At 36.5% G+C, this 22,979-nt stretch overlaps 1 protein-coding gene across 8 annotated transcripts in view; it reads right to left on the bottom strand.

The window, feature by feature from the left end:
* LOC136844865 (TOG array regulator of axonemal microtubules protein 1) overlaps positions 1-22,979 on the bottom strand; it is a 697,822-nt gene that overhangs the window by 383,938 nt on the left and 290,905 nt on the right. For all 8 annotated transcript variants that reach the window (XM_067114114.1, XM_067114112.1, XM_067114115.1 and 5 more), the window contains exons 4-5: positions 14,329-14,476; positions 12,154-12,355 (exon numbers count right to left, since the gene is read on the bottom strand). In XM_067114114.1, coding sequence (XP_066970215.1) covers positions 12,154-12,355; positions 14,329-14,476 — 350 coding nt within the window. The remainder of the gene's footprint in view (positions 1-12,153; positions 12,356-14,328; positions 14,477-22,979) is intronic.

The following is a 22,979-nucleotide window of genomic DNA, read 5'->3' on the forward strand; positions in this document are numbered from 1 at the left end:
TAAGTACTTTCGTCTTATTACCAAGTCACGGTCACAGCAACTGAAGATACACAGAGACAAGGGTGTATATATATAGTAGGTATAAATCCTAAGGGAATACAAAAAGGTTGGGAGATCACAAAACGATCAACAGATTAACATCGATCTATCTATTGGTAATCCTCTTTATTTTGTCTTTCAAATCCTTCTGGAATATGCGTTTTTACAGGGTCAAAAGAAAACAATCCTGGACTTAAATCAAGTTTAAATTCCCAGGTCAACTGAATCATAACAGATTCCAACAAGTTCCTGCAAATGATTCAGTTGACCTGGGAATATAACCTTAATTTAAGCCAAGGATTATTTTCTTTTGACCCTGTAATAAAACATATGTTCCAGAAGGATTTGAAAGACAAAATAATGAGGATTACCAATAGGTAGACCTTCGATGTTAATCTGTTGACCGTTTTGTGATCTCCCAACCTTTTTGTATTCTCTTAGGACTTATACCCACCATATATATATATATGTATGTATATATATATATATATATATATATATATATATATATATATATATATATATACATATATATATATATATATATATATATATATATATATACAGTATATATATATTTTATATATATATATATATATATATATATATATATATATATATATATATATATATATATATACCCTTATCTCTGTGTATTTTTAGTTGCTGTAACCATGTCTTCGCAATAAGACGAAAATACTTAGCATCTCATTGTTTCACTCTTTCCCACGTGGCTGTAACTTTGTTCGTATAATCGTCTGTTTTACCTTTTCATGATTTAAAATCAAACATATATATATATATATATATATATATATATATATATATATATATATATATATACACACATATATATATATATATATAAACTTTATAATTTACACAATTGTTCTGTGCATTAACATAATTAATAACAGGACCTCATTTGAACTGGATGGTATCTAGCAGAAATATTTATTCAGGAAAAGTTGCAAGCTTTCTAAGACTAACACTCATCGTCTGGTATCCGTAGCTACGGAGATACCAGATGATGAGGATTGTTATAGTTCGACAGATCTAAACTGAGAGATTGTTGTTTTCTTTGGGTAAGAACCCTGTTGCCACATCTACCAGTATCCAGTTTTTAATACCTTACTTTATAACACATGAATCAATAAATGAGTAGTTTAAAGTTTTTAGCATGTTTTGATGTACTTACACGTTCACATAGTGTGATTTTAATTTTATTTGTAAATAAGATGAGAAATCGCATTTATAAACGTGACAAATGCTTCGAAAGACGCTGCCACTTTTCTTGTAACCTTTGACAGGCGATATGAAGGTGGGCCAAGCCTATTAAACCATGAAGTTTATCTCTTGCTACCCTTTGATAAGCCCGACCGCCCGGTCTAGCTGAGAACTTAATTACGCGCCAAAAAGAATGTCTTCTTCCTTTAGTTTACCGAGAACAATAGTCAGTAGTGAAATTAATTCATTCCTTCAGAAAGTACGCTGTGATACGGTTGATCATGGAAGAGTTTCCAAGCGGTCATCTGCCAGGAAAAGCCCGACGAATGGCTTATTACGTTTATAAGTACTTTGTCACAGAAAAACTGAATGGCGGTCCACTTTGTGATGTATCGCAAGCAGTTCTCCGTGCCACTGAGGCAACAAAGTTGAGCGAAGCTACCATTCATCGTTGTTGCAAAGAGGCAAGAGAGTCTGAGGAAAATGATGCAACTCCGCCGTTCAGCAACAAGAAGAAATGGAAAAGGTCAAAACCTGTGACAAACAGACGATTTTAATAAATGTACTTTGCGGAGAATTGTTCTCAATTTCTATGTCAGAGAAGAAAAACCCAATCTTGATAAAATCCTGTGTGAATTTAAAGAAAATACGGAATTCAGTGGAAGTAAGGAATCTTTCCGCATAATTTTAAAAGAAATGGGTTTTAAATACGGAAGAGTGGACGGAAAACCATTTCTTCTGGAACGGCCTGATGTGGTTAGTGCAAGAACAGCATTTCTAAGGAAAATGAAAATTATTCGAGAGAAAGGGAGTGATTCAGTGATATACATAGACGAAACTTGGGTAAATCAAAACTATACAGTGAATCATTGCTGGATGGATACGAATTCAAAAAAAGCAACGGGAGAGAAACCGCCTACTGGAAGAGGAAAAAGACTCATCATTCTGCATGCTGGCTCTACGGAAGGATTTGTACAAAATGCAGACTTAGTGTTTGAATCTAAAAATGATGGTGATTACCACCATCAAATGAATTCTAAAATGTTTGAAGAATGGTTCAAGTATCAACTTCTTCCAAATATACCGCCATCGTCTATCCTTGTTTTGGATAACGCCTCATATCATTCCGTACGAATTGACAAACCTCCGACAATGGCAGACAAAAAAGATGTTATGAAGGAGTGGCTAAAGAATAAGGGTGCAAATCCAAGTGATAATTTGAACAAGTGTGAATTACTGGAAATGGTCAAATCACTGTTGTATGGAATCAGACATGATTATGTTATAGACAGAATGGCACGAGACAATGGACATCAAGTGGTTAGGTTACCTCCATATCACTGTGAATACAATCCCATTGAACTGATTTGGGCCCAAGTAAAGACCTATGTGGCAAAAAAGAAACAATTTTAAAATGGCTGATCTTAAACCTCTCGTCAAAGATGCAATTCAGTCAGTGACGGCTGAAAACTGGGCAAATGCAGTTAAACATTCCGAAAATTTGCAAATAGCCGATGCTGCAAAAGATATCTGTATCGATAAATATATTGACTCGTTCGTTATTGAACTAAGGTCATCTGACGACGAAGATTCTTCGTAATGTACATTTTGTATATAATCATATTATTGCAATTCCTGTGGTAATTACGTAAATAAATTATTTCTCTCCCAATGATGAGTTTATGTGCAACAACCTTATAAAAAGTAAAAATTGTTACATGATTTAGATTTATGAGTTATAATCAATCTTTTTTTTTTTTACACTATGTTTTCATTTCTGTATGTCATATATTTTTCAGAAGAAAATGTCATAAGAAATGATGCATAGTAATGGCCGATTTTTTTTTACTTTAAATGCAAAACAGTTTTAGATAAAATGCCATGTATTTTATGCAAAACTTGAAAGGTATACATTATAAAAACATAAGAGAATATTACAACCTTAAAAGTTATAACCAAATAGAATGGAGATCAATGAAATTGTAGTCAAGAGAGAATAAGGCAGAATACTGTGTGGTTTTAAAGATAAAATATACTATGAAAAAGGAAATGAAACTAAAGTAAATCATAACTTGATGAATGAAGATTAGGGGAAACTTAAAATACGGGGCAATGAAATGCAAAATGTTACAAACTTGTTTAGGAAATGGATAGTATGGCAGACGGAAAAGTTAAATAATAAAAAAAAAGAATAAATATAAGGTACTCTACTGACGAGATTATATGAAAATGTCATAAGACAATAAATGGTAATTACAGATTTTTATTACTTTTAATGAAAAAGATCATCAAATAAGATATGTAATGTACGTAAAATTTACAGGTAAAAGTCATAGCAAATATAACAATAAATAAAGTCTCCAAAGTAATAACCAAATGGAATGGGGATGGAGTTAACGGATTAGGATTTATACGGTCACTTCCATTGAGTACTGTCCCAAATATTGCCCTACTAGGAGATGGCTGAAGACTTAAGAAGGGGACGATTTAAAGGTTAAGAGAGAAGTGGCAGAAGCGCTTTTCTCAAGGAGGTAAACAATATATCAGTTTAGATCTGTCGAACTATAGTCCTTGAAAGCTTGTAACTTTTCCTGAACAAATATTTCTTCTAGATACCATCCAGTTTCAATGAGGTCATTTTATTAAAATATATATGTATGTATATATATATATATATATATATATATATATATATATATATATATATATATGTGTGTGTGTGTGTGTGTATATATATACATACATATATATATATATATATATATATATATATATATATATATATATATATATATATATATATATATACTGTATGTATGTGTGTGTGTTACAGGCAGATAGCAAAACCGGGCATTTCGCGAACTGCCTGAAATTTCAGGCAGATGGCAAAATGTACTTAGGGACATTCGATCCCCCGTGGGCTAGTACTAAACACGGCGAAACGTGACTCACCTACACTGTTTCACTGTGTTTAGTACTAGCCTCTGGGGGGTCAAATTTATTTCACCATATTTATCACTAGCCCCTGGGAATCAAATGTCCCTAAGTGCATTTTGCTATCTGCCTGAATTTCAGGCAGTTCGTGAAATGCCTGGTTTTGCTATCTGCCTGTAACATATGTACATGTGTGAGTGTGCATGTAAGTGTATATATGTGTGTGTGTATATATATATATATATATATATATATATATATATATATATATATATATATATATATATATATATATATATATATATATATATATATATATATATATACTGTATATATATATACATACAGTATATATGTAATATATACTTTTACAGTTTTTGCGCCACTGGATTGCTAACCTATAAGAGTTAAGGGGGAAATATCAAACCGGTAGGGGGATAGGGAGACCCACAAAGATTGGAGTGACATGGGAGAATTTAGGAGTGTCTCGCGACCCTCTTCAAGGGCCGAGGTCGTAATGCCTCTCCAGGGACCGCACCTGGAAGCAGGTCGCTGTTTCTTCTGTCTAGATCTTAAAATTTAATTAAAAGCCCGCCAAGTTTTCCTCATTTTTACTGGCCGTAGACCTTTCCCTCAATCCGCAGGTCATAGCCAGTGACAGCGCCTGGAGCCAGGCCTCAAGCAATAGCCAAGGCCGTACATCACGGCAAAGCTCTTCCTGCCAGACCGTCGAACAGCGACAAGCGGTAACTCATTCTTCACAAACGCCGGACAGATTGTGACTCTATTACCGGACACCACCCAAGAGAAGCTTTGATCTCGCCAGCCTAGAGTTGTTTGTGGAAGCATTACCAGGAAGCAATCACGTTATGTCCCCGGAAGGGAAATGGTTGCAGCCTGTGTACTTTTTCTTTGACTCGTTTTTATTGTCTCTCGCATTTCACCACTCAAGTAAATTCTCTGTTACTTCAATTTAAACAGCAAACTTATGTCCAGTGTGTAATTCCTTGAATAGTCCATAAAGTAATTCATGTCCCTTGCCAAGAAGTGAGTAGAGTAAGGTGATTCCCCCCAATATGTGCATTACTTCATTTCTAGAGAGATATCACTTCGTTAGTAGACTTATCTGGAATTATTTCTCCTCCAGGAGTTTTACCAGTGCAAGTTACCTACGTAGCCATTCCTCTGTGTTCCCGATTGCCTGAAGAAGCCGCCCGTACCTAAGCGGATATCATTCCATTGCCGTCAATTCAGGGAATTATTATATATATATATATATATATATATATATATATATATATATATATATATATGTATATATATATATAGTATATATATATGTATATATATTTATATATACGTATATATATACATATACAAGCATTAAGCTACAAATGTCTTTTAATATCCAATTCGCTCTACCTCGTAAATAATATATGTATTATATACAGTATATATATGTATACTGGAGGAGAATTATTATAATTAATATGAGGTTCGTCGTCTCACAGACTCGCACCACCGAACACGAGAGCTCACGGCGTTAAGTGACGCCTTAGCCTATTCTTATCAATCAACTATAATAATTCACCTTCGGTATACATATATATACATATATTATTTCCGAGGTAGAGCGAATTGGATATTAAACATTTGCAGATTAATGCCTGTATATAAATCACAGTGACGTGATAAAATTTAATTCATATATACATATATATATATATATGTATGATATACTCGTATATATATACATATATATATATATACATGTGTGTATAATGTACACTTATATGTATGCGTTTATAATATACATATATATATATCCATATATATATATATATATATATATATATATATATATATATATATATATATATATATACACAAGACCATTCTGCTATGTGTTTATACATATATTTAGCTACCTAACACGACTCTCCCCATCACCTTCTATCTTCACCCAAAGTTAAGTATATCTTATTTATAGACCACTGAGCTGATTATAGCTCTCCTAGGGCTGGACCGAGGATTAGACTTATTTACGTGGCTAAGAATATTGGTTATAGCAATGCGACCTACAGCTTATTATGGAATCCAAGACCATAGCGAGAAATGAATGGTATCACCAGAAATAAATAATCTAATTCTTCATTAGCCAGCCGGGGACTCAAACTCGGACCTAGCCATCACCTCTCCGACTCTCCCAACGAGGAACAGACCACAGTTACAATGCTTAGTAGATCCTCGTTGGACGAGTCGGTAGAGTTCTCGGCTAGCACTCTGCTAGGCCCGGAGTTCTAGTCTTCGACCGGCCAATGAAGAATTAGAGGAATTTATTTCTGGTGATAGAGATTCATTTCTCGCTATAATGTGGTTCGGATTCCACAATAAGCTGTAGGTCCCTAATAGGTAACCAATCCTTCTTAGCCACATAAAATAAGTCTAATCTTCGGGCCAGCCCTATACTAGGAGAGCTGTTAATCAGCTCAGTGGTCTGGTTAAACCAAGGTTTACTTAACTTTACAATGCTTAGGCATTAATGAGGAAATCTGAACATGGCCAAATCCCGTACGACAGGATCACACAAACACGCATCCTGATAGAGCTTTTTGAGTTATTGTTAATGCAAGAACTGAATAATTAATTTGCTTTGACGTAAAACGAGTTACGAGCGCGAGCAGCTGCCGACATAAAACACAAAAACCTTGAGCAGCATAGCAACACTATTTTGGATTATCTTACAAATATTGTCACTGAAAACAAAAATACAGGAAGCTGGAAACGGTCTTAAAATAATAGACAACACATGTCCCCCAAGATGCAAAAGCTGCAACGAGAAAGCCAATGTCAAAAAACTACAATCACTTAATAAATATCTAATTTAATTTGCCTTTGGAATAACTTATAATATCCAAGGGGCATTATAACTGATAAGTGCCTCTGCCCGGCCAAGATTCGAACCTGTTCTTGGAGTATATATAGTGATACACAGTCGACGTAATCCATTCGGCTATCAAAAGTGATATAATTTGACTTCGACTCTGCCATACATTCTCCCCTGCAATTCAGGCTCTGTACTTGCAAACAAAATGAACCACTCTTCACCACGATACCTGTTTTAAACGTTTGTGACACTTGGCTAATTATGATGTTTTGTCACTTACATACGCGTGACTTTTTCATGCTCCCAAATAGTAAGCCACCATATCATCTTCATCTAATACATAATTCACTTCACCACAGGAATAACTTACACCCAAGGGGAATTATAATTGATAAGTGAATCACTCCCAGCCAGACGAACATGTACATTAGTTTAAAAACAGTGATTGACAGTCGAGTCAATCCATTTGGAAATCTTTGATATATATATATATATTGATTTCAACTCTGTTGCAAATGTTCCTGCACAATTCAGGTTTTATACATAAGACCTAAATTCACCCACTTCCCGAAGTTAAAATTCTATCAGGGACTTGGGTATCTATGGAGGCCCAAGTGGGAATGAATAAGAGGACTGTTGAGACAAATCAACAATCCAACACTTTGGAAGCAAAGTGCTGATCTCGAATGCAAATGAAAGAAAAAAGATTAAAGCTGTTGAGATGCACTCTTTGAATGTTTTATGTGACTGAGGAGTAAAAGGTTGAGACATGTAGAAATAAAAAAAAAAGTGGGCAACAGGTTAGCGTGCATGAAACGATGGATCAGTATTTTGAGATGGTCTGGCTATGTCGACAATTCGGAAGTTTTGAGAGGCAAGATGAGCGAAAGACATAAAATATTGGACTGATGGAGCAAATGATGTAATGGAGAAGGTGGGCCTTAGCATCCAAGAAGAGCAAGAGTGCAAACAAGACAAAGGGGAATGGCACCTCGCGCGCGTTTGTGAGTGCAAGTGTGTTTGTGTGTGTGCAGTTGTGTGAAGCGGCAATTTTATTTTCTGGAACCAACTCTTATTAGAGAAAAAGACTCGGTGTTAAAATAAATACATTTGTATTACAATAACTGGCAAGGAAATATCCATGAGACTAGGGGAGAGAGGAACAGAAGTACATATGGCTTCCATGAATTACTGTTGTTGCAGCAGCCATTATGGTATGTAATGAGGAAAGTTTGGTAATTCAAGCGTCGCTCTTCAGCTACAGATTTTTGTTTAATGGCGTCTGGGTAATTATAATGCAAAGGAAATCAATTGGGAGACTGCTCTCTCACTCTCTATCTATCGTGGTGCATTAATACAGGTTTGTTCCCCTAGACACGACCACGACCAGCAATTCGACTGTTTCATCGACCATTGCCTTCGACTTGAATGCGACCAGCGTCTTGAGTACACGACCACACGACGCGACGCTCCGACACCAGTCTATTCGTGGTCGCCTTGTTTGACAATAATTATGACTGTATTCAGAGCACCATTCACAGTGGTTATTGGCTCTACGCCTGGGACTCGACAAAGGCGAGGTGAGGGAATTTCCATCATATGAAGATGAAACTCTGATAGAGTTATGTGGCAAAGCACATCAAATGACGTCACCGGTTCTCACGTTTACCATAACCATGCCTGTTACAGTCACAGTAAATCAAATATCCAGTACAAATAATAATAATAATAATAATAATAATAATAATAATAATAATAATAATAATAAAAAGAAGAAGAAGAAGAAGACACAACATTAAGAAACTGCTTTCTCTCTCTCTCTCTCTCTCTCTCTCTCTCTCTCTCTCTCTCTCTCTCTCTCTCTCATATTCTCGTAACACTGTTTTTTAAACTGCCAATTTGTTCTCCTTCCATTATAATAAGACTCATGTTTTTCAAGCTGCTAGAACAAAGAGAACTGGCAAAATGCACAATATGGTATAATTCAACGAAGCACTGTGCACAAGTGACATTGTACCAAAACTTCGGCAATGGCTCCTTTAATACGTTTTGAAAGTAAAGTAGTAAAATTTACATGCACGTAGTATGTGTGTCTCAATTAAAGGCTGGGTGTGAAATAAAACTGCGTCTTTCAGAAACAGGACAAGAAACCTTCCAACAGAAAGGAACACAGCGAGGCTTAAGGAGAACAGCAATGCGAAGAACGTTTAAATCTACAGTACTTCAGAAACTGTTCACCTTCATCACTGATACAACCATAGAATTATATTCCTCTTCTTAACACAAAACTAATGTAAGTAGCAACCTAAAACTTGATTTAGGGTCATAGTTCAGAACAAACAGACAAGAGACAAACAGTGGCGTGAATTATAACTGAAGCAAACTACTGAAAAACTCTCTGTACGACAAATCAGTTGACACCAACTAGCGACCGACAACTGCTTCTATATAGTGATACGTGTCGTCCCGAGGACCGCGACTCAATTGCCTTCACGACCATAGACGCGGTCGTAAAATTGTCGGTCGTGGTCGTGTCTCGGGAGAACAACTGAACTACTAATGGCAACCAAAGGTTCCGCATTCTATCCCTGAGCTGTACACTTTAGGCCGAAGGCCAAGCGCTGGGACCTATGAGGTCATTCAGCGCTGAAATGCAAATTGAGAGTGTAAGTCATATAGGTATAACACGTGGAAAACCTCGCAGTTGCACTATGAAACAATAGTTAGAAGAGGGTGGAAAGTAAGATGGCAGAGACAGAATATGAAAGGAGGTACAGTAAAAGGAATGAAAGGAGTTGCTGCTAGGGGCCGATGGGACACTGCAAAGAACCGTAAGTAATGCCTACGATGCACCGCGCGTGAGGTGCACTGGCGGCACTACTCCCAAAATCCAGTATGTCTCTGCTGACCATTAACAGCAATTCAAGGACTGCTGTGACCCGCAAATTAGTAAAAAGCATTGGTCTGCTAAAATGTATGCTACCTTATTATTATTATTATTAAGAGCGGGAGAACCTTGATGAGCTGATCCCCAACCCACCAGGTGCAACTATTCCCGAGACACAAAAGAGCCTCCATCTCTCAAGGCGCAATTGTTAAACGAACTTTTTTTTTCTCTTCAATACAGAGGGCGATGGACTGCAACGCGTTGCATTAATCTGGCGCAGGCTCCATGTTAACAAGAAGAGAGAGAGAGAGAGAGAGAGAGAGAGAGAGAGAGAGAGAGAGAGAGAGAGACTTAGGTAGATAAAGAAGCTAAACAGTTAGGTAGGAAGGGAAAAGGACAAAACGGAACATGGAAATAAAAGGCAAAAAGCAGAGAGCTGGGGACTGACGGTGCAGTCAAGAACTTTTATTATTGTCCCAGCAAGACTAACTAACAGCAGTACTTCCCTACGGAGGATGACTAGAAGGAAAAACAATGCCAGGAAAGAGCCATGTAGGAACAATTCATCCCACCTACTAAGTACAGAAAGGGTAGCTTATCGGATTATGAAAGGTTTTCTGAAAGGAGAAGCGGCTTCCTCCTTAACCTTAAAGGAACAAGGGCCAAATCCGTTCCTATAAAAAATAACAAAGAAACCACAATGCGACAGAGAGAGAGAGAGAGAGAGAGAGAGAGAGAGAGAGAGAGAGAGAGAGAGAGAGAGAGAGAGAGAGAGAGGAAAGGTAATGGCGATTTCATTAATGAAACAAAATGCAAAGATGCTCACCTACTAAAAATAACTTAGTTATGCCAAGATACAATATACACACAGAGAAATACCAATTCATCTACATAGTTACACATACCCACATATATAAAATATCGCTACATATCGAAAAACAGTAATAGTTACAACCTTACTCAGACACACTCCTACGCATACAAACAAACAAACATGTGCTCACATACCTAGACATGCAAGAACACCAACTGCCGATCCATCATACTCAAACTATAAAAAGCATAATGTGTATGCATATATTTATCCTCAGGTGTGTACATTTATGAATATGCATGTCATCATTCAGTTTCAAATAAAATATATAAGCATATCTATATACACTTCTTAATGCAAAAGAATACACACACACATATACAGTATATACATACATACATAAAAACATTATATATATATATATATATATATATATATATATATATATATATATATATATATATATATATATATATCTATATATATATAGAAATAATCAACACAATCACGTGTGGAACAGAAATAAATTTCTGACTCACATCAGGATCAAACCCAGGTCTTTCAATTGAAAGGCAAGGGCGCTGCCCACTAGGCCATACAAGTCGTAAAAGAAGTTGGAACCTGAGGGCAACTGCACCCAAGGAATTACCTGGGCAAGCTAACTGCTTGCATACTAGCATGTTTCCCCCAACTTCCTGACTCAGCAATTGACAGCATTTCATTCGAATTATCCCTTCTGAGTGAATAAGATAGAAATAATCAACACACAATCAAGTGTGGAACAGAAATAAATTTCTTACTCACATCAGGATCAAACCCAGGTCTTTCAATTGAAAGGCCAGAGCGCTGCCCACTAGGCCATACAAGTCATAAAAGAAGTTGGAACCGAAAGGCAACTGCACCCAAGGAATTACCTGGTGAGTTGGAAGTTGGGGAAAACATGCTGGTATGCAAGCAGTTAGCTTACCCAAGTAATTCCTTGGGTGCAGTTGCCCTCAGGTTCCAACTTCTTTTATGGCTTGTATGGCCTAGTAGGCAGCGCCCTTGCCTTTCAATTGAAAGACCTGGGTTCGATCCTGATGTGAGTCAGAAAGTTATATATGATATACTGTATATACAAACCATCATCAGCAAAAGGCACCATATTTGATTCCGGGCTAACCGAAATTCTGTTGGCCAATTCAGTTCCGCCAGATTCCACTAAGCTATGAACTGGGAACCTAGTAGCAGAATGACCACAGCGGGTCACCAGCAGGGAGAAGGACCTGGACTAGCAACATCATATTATCACAAAACGCTGAGAATGGACAGGGCATTTAGAACTGGCGAAAAACACGCACTCTCCAACCACAACCGTACACTTACCTAGAGTTGGCAAAGGGCGAGGACAGCGGATAGGAACTGGTCAGAGTGTGAACCTGGGAATCGGAAGCCGTGAACGAGGAGGACAGGGAGAGCGCCCCTCCCGCACCTGACGCAGTGCCCGCTCTGCCAGCTACAGCAGAGAGGATGCTCCCAGACCCACTGTTACTGCCAGCGCCGGCCAAAACCCAGTCTATGTCCGCACCTAGAGGGAAATGAGAGGTATAAATGACACCATCAAATGAATCATTAAACTTGGGGAAGAACTCAGGAGTGTGAGAACGGCAATGGGTCAGAAGACGACCAAGAGGCTCATTATCATCAGAGGGCAAAAGATGTTCGTAGATTATGAAATTAACAAATATCTAGTTGTTACGAATAAATAGGTGAATTTATACTTATATATATCTAAAAATTAAACGAAAGCCACGCACATAACAGATAAACAATTCGGGTAAATGGATCGCATACAAGATAAATAATAAATAAGTAAATACAACAAGGCAATTAAATGAATGCATTGACAAAAACATGACAACGATTAGCTTTCCATGACAAACATGAACACCTGTTCATCCATTAAAGGCCCGATTTTCATGATTCGCTTCTCAGTTTCCAATTCTAAGCTTTCTAATGTCATTAACCAAGATATCCGGTCCTTCACTTACTTTTCTTTTTGAGGCACCTCAATCTTTAAGCAGAAACCATTAAAACAGGAATATCAAACTACTGGAATTGGAATATGAATTTTGGGCCAATGGCCAAGCGCTGGGCCCTATGAGGTCATTCAGCGCTGAAACGGAAATTGAAAGTAAAAGGTTTTAAAGGTATAACAGGAGGAAAACCTCGTAGTTGCACTATGAAACAATTATTAGGATGGGGTGGAAAGTTAGATGGATGAAGGATAATATGAACGGAGGTTCAGTAAAAGTAATGAAAGGGGTTGAAGCTAGGGGCCGAAGGGACTCTGCAAAGAACTATGTGAGGTACGCTGATAGCGCTACCCCCTTATGGGATATCAAACGCTATGATACATTTATAAGGTGTGAAAAACATATGCCCTTAAAATGGACGAAAAATACGCACATCATGTGTCGTGTGTGTTCCAATGAACTAAAAAATATTCAGAAATTTATTTGGAAATTTAATAAGGTATAAGTAACAAAATCATAAATAGTTAAAAGTCGCGAATACGCAACAAGGAAGTATAACGTGGGTGCCCTTAAACAATAAACTATATCAACGATACCAACCATTGTGTTCCTGTAATACGATCCGCAACCGAGACTGAATTATCAATAATGCAAAGACAATGAGAGTTGAACTTCAAATGTCAGTTCTTACCTTTAAAACGTCTGGCGAATGCCGACCTACCCGACTGCAAGAAAATGGGTCTCCTAACCCCACTGACTACGACGGATCACAAACCCCACAGCGGCTCTAAAATGACCGTCCTATTGTTTGAATACATTTTCTCATTTTGTAAATGTTCTGTCAGCATGAAAGTCTTTCTTTCGAACATCTGGGTTCAGTTTCCTGAAGAGTCGTCAAGATTTAGGCACGTCTCGTAAAAAAAAAAAAAAAAAAAAATTCAAATCCACTGTGCTTCTGACGGATGAAGCAGAGCTGTGTACTTGGTAATCAGTCGACTTTGGTGGGTTGCAGGCAGGGTGAATAATTGCATATAGCTAGTTATTTCATTTTAAAATAAATTTTAGGGTCACCATTTAGAACTACCCCTCCTACAGTAAAGACGTACAAGTATTTATATATATATATATATATATATATATATATATATATATATATATATATATATATATATATATATATATATACATACATACATATGCATATACAGATATATATTACATATTTATATATTAATCTATATATATAAAACACAATACCACCTTGGGATCACACTGGACTGCAAAGGAGGCAATGGAAGGGCAGTGAAAAAGCGTAGCTGCTTTCTGGACGAAATGGAGTTAGCTAGCGTGACTGGTAAATAATAAATATCACATTAGCAGAGAGAGAGAAAAGACATGAAAGTTACAGAGCCTCTGTACTACTCTGTGCAACAGAAACAAGATCGTAAGGCGAATGAGAGGTGGCTGGAAGGGATGCGGAGTTGGGCGGGACCCACAGCCCTTCCCTGCTCTTCGTCATGATTACCTTTGGGCAACGACAGTTTTGTTCTCCTGGCGTTGGCCGGGATCGTGATGGAGTGCTCGATCAGGCCGTCTGGCGACACCCTGGGCAGCTTTCTTCGTGCCAGGCGGGCCTGAACGGCGGCCATGGCACCATCCGCGTCCTCTTCGTCCTGGGTAAAGATATCAGGAATGACGTCAGTAATAACAACTTTAATAATAATTCATAATAACAATGACATCATCAACAACTAAAGTAAATACAATTATAAAAGCCACAAAAATGAGAATCGACCAATCAAACTCTGATTTCTCTCCTTTTTCAGCTTTACCCGTAGCTCACAATGTACCTTTCTCATATATTCAACAGAAGTTGCACTGTTTTGGAAAAGAAAAGCCTAAATGCTGTACTAGAGAAAATAAATTTCTAAAATGTCCATCGGACATTTACTTCGCCCCTGCCTTCTAAAGAAAATCGTATTATTCGCCAAAGAGAAAAAATTCTGTACACAATCAATGTGCTGATGCAGCAGTCACATTTAATAACAGCCTTAATAATAATGAAAGTGCTCTTCATACGTTTCTTCGATTCAACAAATATGATAAGTCAATATGCATACAGGAAGCAGATGGGTACCTGCGATGCTCTTTTAGATTTGACATGCCATTTGCAAGAGAACCTTGATAAGGGTTTTGAGTGCAGAGTAATTCAAATAGATTTTAGTGTTGCTTTCGATTTAATAAATCACAAAGCACTATTGATAATCTTCAGAATCTTGGGGTGGGTGGATATGTTTTAGGATTACTTCAAAACTTCCTTACAGGTAGGCAGCAGCGAGTTGCTGTGGACCGGGATCTTTAGTGAACCAAGACCTATTTTGTCAGGGGTTCCACTGGGTAGTGTTCTTGGTCCACTCACCACTGTTACTTTTAGTGTATACAAGTAGTGATATGGTTGTTGGCCTGGAAAACAAGATTGTTCAGTATGCCGATGATGCAACACTTGTGGGTGTAGTACAGTCTCCACTTATGAGAAATGAAGCTGCCCTCAGCCTCAATCGGAACACAAACCGGATCAGGGAATGGTGTAGTTGGTGGGGTATGAGGCTGAACTCCAGTAAAACGAAAATACTATTGATTAGCAGATCTCGTACAGATTTCCCACCCCATCCTTCCCTTCAGGTGGACGGAACTCTGCTGACTGAGTCTGAAGCTTTAACTATTCTAGGATTAACTTTTGACTCACATCTAACTTTTGAGAAACATCAAATGAAAGTTTCGGCAAATGCAGCATGAAAATAAGGTATTGTTCGTAAGGCCTCATATATTTATAACAGTGATCAAATCAATGCAACCTGTTTCAAGTAATTTTTACTTCCTTTAATGGAATACAGTTCTCCGGTGGGGATGTCTGCTTCTGCCAGAGATTTATCTCTTTTAGATAGTGTGGTTCGTGGTGGTAGGTTTCTGTTTCCTAGCATTAGCAGTTGACTTGGACTATCGACAAATGGTCTCTTGCTTGTCGCTTTTTCATAAGTTGTATTTCAACCGATACAATTGATCCCTGATCCCCTTGATCAGCCCAGAGCAACTAGATTCGCTGAACAGCAGCAACAGTATGCAGTAAATGTGCCTCGAGGTTCTTTATTCCGCACATCGTTGGACTGTGGAACAGCCTCCCAGATGATGTCGTGCAGTAGGAACTTCAGAAGTTCGTTCAAGTAAAATTGCAGTGCATTACTACCCTAATACCATTCTTCTTGCATTTTAATACATTTTTATCTATTTGTTTTTTTTAATAAGTGGGATCTCTTCTTTCTGTATTTCCCTTTACTTCCTCTTACTTCTTCCTAATAAACACTAAGTCAATGACCCCTGTGGGCTTGTTCCATATGAAGCCATACTCTTCTAGGTGAAACACCTCATTAGTAACTGAGTAAAAAATAAGATACTAACATAAAAACATCTCTCTATGCAAAAACTGCCTACTTTACTAAACAGGTAGCCGAGAAAAGAGAAAAAAGATCCAGTGGACTAAATTTCACAACACTTCATCAGCCTTCGAACTTGTAGCTATAAAACCCTATCGGAATCAAAAAGAACAAAATTTTTTGAATAGGCAAAATATATTTCGCTTCATTGTGTCAACCTGAAAGAAAGCCACAGAGTCAAAAATGAATTATTATTATTATTATTATTTTTATTATTATTATTATTAAAACAGTTTAACCAGACCACTGAGCTGACTATCAGCTCTCAAAGGCCTGGCTATCAGCTCTCACAGGCCTGGCCCGAAGGATTTGGATGAAATGACTGGTCTAAGCCAGAGGCCTAGCACTGAGACCAAATAGGTCATTCGGTATGATGATGACTGAATGAAAATGAAATTAAAAGCTGCACAAAGGCATACGCTCTCATACTGGAACACACTCCCACAATAATACGTTTATACTCATGCTTCCATATATACTCACTAAAAAGGTATATTACAATTCACAATAAGTTAAGCAACATTTTAAAATTTAGTTGTTGTAACATTCGTTACACACCATAAGGGTTTTCGTATTTTTATTATTTACTAATCTTTATATTTTACTAATTAAATCACAGCTCCTCATGAACATTAAAATTGGTATTACTAAAAATGTAGAAGATTCTGACAAAATTTCTTTCACTGATCTACTTCCAAAATTTGATAATCGCTGCACGTTATATTTTGGACATTCACACAATACGCGCTTGACTGTTATGAACACTTTGCAATTTGGGCATTCGGGAGGAGGGGCCATGTGGACTGTTCATTAAGTGTCCATGCGTCAAACGAGTATGGCCTATTTTCCAACACTGGATTTTATCTGTTTTAATTTATTATTTTTAGGTTCTTCATTCCATATATTCTGCCATTTACTTACAATGATTGTTTTTATATATAGTCACTAACAGGGATGTTTACATTTGCTCTTGTCATGTGGACTGCTTCTTTAGCTGCTTTATCAGCCTCTCCATTTCCTTTAATCCGTACATGGGCAGGGCTCTAACATATTTCTATATTTTTTCCATTATTATACAATTTATGGAGTGAAAACTTAGTTTGTTGTACAATACTATTTATTGGATTCTAACTTTGAATGGCTTCTATAGCAATTCTGGAGTCGCTATAAATCACAAATTTATTAAATGAGGCTTCTTTAATTATTTTTATGGCTGATGCTACTGCACATAACTCAGCTGTAAATAATGAGGCATTATCTGGTAGGTACAGAGAACTGAAACGTTTTGTCCTGGGACACTGCAGTATATCCCACTCTGTATTGTGACTTTAATCCGTCGATGTATATTGAGTAATGTGGACTTTTCGGATTATATGTTTTAATAACGTAAGTTGTCCATGGTGTTCTGGGGTATATGAATAACTTTTTAATAAATAATTTAAGTGTGTACAAATTCTCATTTTATTCATTGTCCAAGGAGGAGGTAATTTTACTATTAAAGGTAATTGTATATTTATATTCAGCGACCCAAAACAATCTTCTAGCTCTAACTGGGGAAGGAGGTGGGTGACTGTTTATGAATACATCTCTTAGTTTTTTGGTTGGAGAATCATTTGTCTGAATTCTTAGAGTACTCTTCATTGCTACTACCTCTCTATGGAGAGAGAGAGAGAGAGAGAGAGAGAGAGAGAGAGAGAGAGAGAGAGAGAGAGAGAGAGGAAATTCACCACAATCAACTTGTAAACATGACATTGGTGATGATCTAAAGGCTCCTGAACATATTCTAGGGCCTTCATTATGAACTGGGTCTAACATTTTCAGCGTTGCATCTAATGCCGAACCATAAATTTCACGTCTTCCATAATCATGTATGTTATGTGGGCTTTCCAGTTCAAGTGAGCATATCAAATACTAATCCCAAAAATTTTGCTGTTTGGCTAACTGGTATACTACGGTTTCTGATTTTTAAATTGATTTCTTCACCCTTTTTCCACTTTTTATTTTTATAAAACATTACTGCTTGAGTCTTTTGTATGGATAATCTAAAGCCTACAGATGAGGCCCATTCATCTATCTTCATTATAGTTTTATTAATGATTCGCTCTGCATGTTTTATTCAAGATGCTGAATAATATATGGCAAAATCATCCATACACACGTTACTTTCAATTCCAAAAGGTAGATTATTACTGATGTCATTTATTGCTAAAAGTAAACAGTGTGCCACTAAGGACGCTTCCTTGTGGAACACCATCTTCAAGTGGAAATGTACTTTACAATACATCATCAATTCTCACTTGAAAAGTGCGTTTTGTCAAAAAGTTTTGGATAAACCTGGGTAAATGCCCACGGATGCTGTTTTTATGTAACTTTCTTAATATTGCATATCTCCTTGTAGTATCATATGCCTTTTTAGTGTCAAAAAAGACGGCTATCGTAATTTGTTTTCGTTCAAATCCTTTCGTATATGGTCTTCTAAGTTAGATAGAGAGTCCAACGTGGATCTGTTACATTGTGACCCGAATTGAGTGGGAGTCAAAATTTTATTTTCTTAAATGTGCCATGTTAGTCAAGCATTTACCATTTTTTTTATAGTAATTTGCATGAACAACTTATTAAAGAAACTGGTCTGTAATTGTTGACATTACTGGAATCCTTTCCAGGTTTGGGGATAGGAGTAATTATGGCTTTACACCGTTCATCAGGGAATAAATTTCAAAGCCATAAGTGATTATAAAACTGCAATAAGTATGACTTCGCCAAAGGTGCTAAGTGGCAGATCATTTCAAAAGAAATACTGTCACCTCCAGGTGCAGATTTATTGCTGTTCAACAGAGCAAATTCCAAATCTTCCATATTAAATTTTCTATTATAATATATATCTTCTATGGTTTCAAAAATTTATTGTTATTAATTCTATACTATTTTTCTTTGTGCGGAAGTGTTCATCTAAATTTCTATCACTACTTACTTTTGCTAAGTTTTCTCCTATTACATTAGTTTTTTCTTTGGGATCAAGTACTCTTTTCCCATCTCTTAGTATGGCATGTCTAGGTGGTTTAACATGGGTACCATTTATTTTCCTGATTTTTTCCCATATTTTTTGTATGGGAGTATTATTAGAGAGATCTGATACACATTTCCTCCATGAAATGATTCTTCCTTGAATTACTTCTTTTTTAAATTTTGCAGATATTTTGTTATATATAGGTTTTAATGTATCAATTTTTAATAATAATAACATGGGTGGTTTTTGCAAATTTTCTTCGAATACCGGTAATGTTTCAAATTATCTAATAGTCTTCCAATTTGGTGTTTTATTATTATTAATTCTGTTAGTTTTTCAGACAACCATGGGACTTTGTGTTTTGTTGGATGAGATTTTGATTTTGGTATTGCTTTATCAGCAGTATTTTTAATGAAATCAACAAGAAATCTATTTGTTTCATACTCAAACGGTGGGATATTCCTAGTGTGGAATTAATATACTTTCCAATCTGCTTTATATAAATTTCATATTGAGGGACATGCTTGGCAGGATTATTTTGTAATAAGGAAATTAAAATTGGGAAATGATCACTGGCTTGCAAGTCATCAACTGTATTCCAATCCAATCTGTCTACTATGCTTGTTGTACATAGAGTTAAGTCTACTGAAGAAAATGTTATATGTGTTTTTGAAAAATATGTGCTGATTTCGTTATCATTTATACAGCACATGTCGTTTGAATCTATGAATTCTTCTATTTTACCTTCTGCTCTATTTGAGTCTGTACAATTACAGTCCCATACTGGGTTGTGAGCATTAAAATCACCTACTATTAGTGTAGATTCTTTGGAATTGTTAAATAATTCTTTAAGTTTATCAATGTCATAATTTTTGTTAGGTTGGTTGTATAAATTATAAATTACATAATTATCGTTTTTTATTCGTATTCTAATACTCGATATTTGCATGTCAGTAAAATTTCCAGGTACTTTGTCATACCATACTTTGTTATGTACATGTACAGCAGTACCTAAATTTCCTTCTTCCTCTCTAGATGTAGATGCTAAGGTATATTTACCGACTGTTGATATTGTTTTGTTGACATGTTGTAAACATAATATCATTGGTTCATATTCTTTTAGTAATCGCTGTATTTCTCCTAGGTGTAATCTGGTCTGCAAACCATTTACGTTCCAATGTATAATATAGCTATTGAAAATATTATGTTATAGAGATCGATTTTTACTTTCTTTTTTTTATATTATCAACTTAAATTTTTTTCTAATAATCTACTCATGACATTCATTTGTTTTTCTTTATTATATACTAAGTGCTCAATGTACATGCAACCTTTTTCATGGGCACTTAAATCCGTGGTTCCTTTTTTTCTAAATTTCATAACATTTCTTATAATGTTTGTTACAACATCTTTTGTTATGTTTTTGTTGTTATTGCATAATTTAATGAAACCATCATTACATCCACATGTATTATCATGTATATTTCTTTTTTCATTTGATCTTATACCAATTACTGGAGATGGAGTAATCTCTTCTCCCTTGACATAGTCATTGTTATCTAATGGTTCTCTTTCACTTCTTCAGTGTCTTGGATATCTGCCTTCATAAGTTTTACTATTGTTTTAGGAGATAAAGGTATATTCTTAGATCGTTTTTGTTCTTTCTTCATATCCTTTACCTTTTGTTTAACCGATGCTTCTCTAATAATTGGTGATTTCTTCGTTTTAGGTGGTGTCTCTCCAAGGGCCTTTTTTTATCTTTAATTTCCGGTCCATCGCGACCCTCCTCTGTTTCTTCCGTAGTAGCATCCTCCTGTGTTCCTATTTGCATTAATATCTCAAATGAATTGGATAAAATATTATCCATCCCATTTGTTCCTGTTTCTTTATTCTTTATCATTTTAGCTTTTATTTCGAAAGCATTACTTTCTTCTTGAGATTTACTTTTCTGTGCTCCCTTATTTCTGTCTTGAATTCCTCTCACTTTCAATTCTAATTTAGATTCTTTTACAGACATTCCAGTTCTATCTTGTAATATTTTTAACTGTATTGTATATATAGTACATACATTCTTATATATAGTACATACATTCTTTGGGCCTTGCATGTTGGTCTTGCCCACAGTTTATACACTTTGGTTCACTGCACTTTCTTTGTGTGGCATGTTCTTTAGATCGACAATACGCGCACACACGTTCATTTCTACAATATTTCTTTGTATGCCCATATTTACTACAATTTTTACACTGTAGTGGCTTTGGGATACTGTATGGTCTTATTTCTCTGTTTTGGCCAAAAATTTTTATTTTCTGAGGTAGATCTTGACCTTCAGATTTTATTTTTGCGATTTTTAATATTTGTTTATTCACCTGTTTACTTGGCAGATCATATAGTTCACAATCCTATACTTTTGGGTATCTCTTTTCAAGTGAGCCTAATAGTATATTCTTTTCAACTGGCTCGTTATTCTCAGGAAGTACAATGTTACCCTGAATACTGTTCATAGTATCATGTTTTTTTTTTTATATTTATGTTACCTATATTTGTTATTGATAAATCATCTTCAGACTGAATTTTTGTAATGGCTTCTATAAGCCATGTCTTTTCTTTTATCTGCCTAAACAACATTTCAGTCGTAGAATGTCTGCTCAATAATAATTTTCCAACTTGAGTGCTGATATTTTTTGGTCAATTTCCAAGGTTAGAAACCTTGACCAACTTCCACTCCCAAAGAGGGAGTCGAAGTGAGTCAAGGTTGGGTCAAGACGACATTTAATTTTTTTGGTTTGCTCTGTAATTACACTAAGATTTTTTTTAGCGGAAAATTCCACAAAAATTAATCCAAAGAAATATATAATTATATATATGAGACTCTTGGACTCAGACCCGGGTACAAATTCCTGGGGTTCAAGAGCCCCCTCACCACGTCAAGGTGGTCCTACATCGGGGGTGGGAGTGGGGGGGGTGGGGGTGGGGAGGGGAGTCCATTATGAAGCATCAGTAAAATCATCAATAAGAAAGACTCGGTATTTCAGCCAGGGAGGATTATTCCTGCCTCAATTCTCCTACTGGTTGGCGAGGTTTATAAGGAACACAGAAAGTGCTCAACGTTTAAGCTGACACAATCTCTGGAGGAATGTGGAAGTCGTTCTGGCTCTCCCCTGCCTCATATACTTCGGCCAGAACTTGTTCAGGGGTTTTCTAGTTGGTGTTAATTGTACAGAATTTGTTCAGTACTTGGATGGGTGACCACAATAAAATTTCCAGAGTACCTGCCCAGGTGACAACCCATGGCAGCCACCACTGCTAGAGGCATGAGCTCCAGCGAAAATGCCTGCAAATTCAGAGAGACCCTACGGCTGTAGTAGGGACGGAAATCGGTCTCGATGAGGCAAGAAAAGTGATAATGTACGTCATTATGCGTGGAATATCATTCAAATCTTGTCAGTGTGAGGAGAGTAACTACGTAACTACGGGCGCGCGATTGCATGCTTGCGAGAGAGAGAGAGAGAGAGAGAGAGAGAGAGAGAGAGAGAGAGAGAGCAGCGACCTAATTCTTGCTGGAAAATTATCCTACGAGCAATGAGAGAGAGAGAGAGAGAGAGAGAGAGAGAGAGAGAGAGAGAGAGAGAGAGAGAGAGAATAGTACAAGCAATAACGCAAGCCACACCATCACAG

Source organism: Macrobrachium rosenbergii, chromosome 13, assembly GCF_040412425.1.
Source record: "Macrobrachium rosenbergii isolate ZJJX-2024 chromosome 13, ASM4041242v1, whole genome shotgun sequence".
Classification (NCBI taxonomy): domain Eukaryota; kingdom Metazoa; phylum Arthropoda; class Malacostraca; order Decapoda; family Palaemonidae; genus Macrobrachium; species Macrobrachium rosenbergii.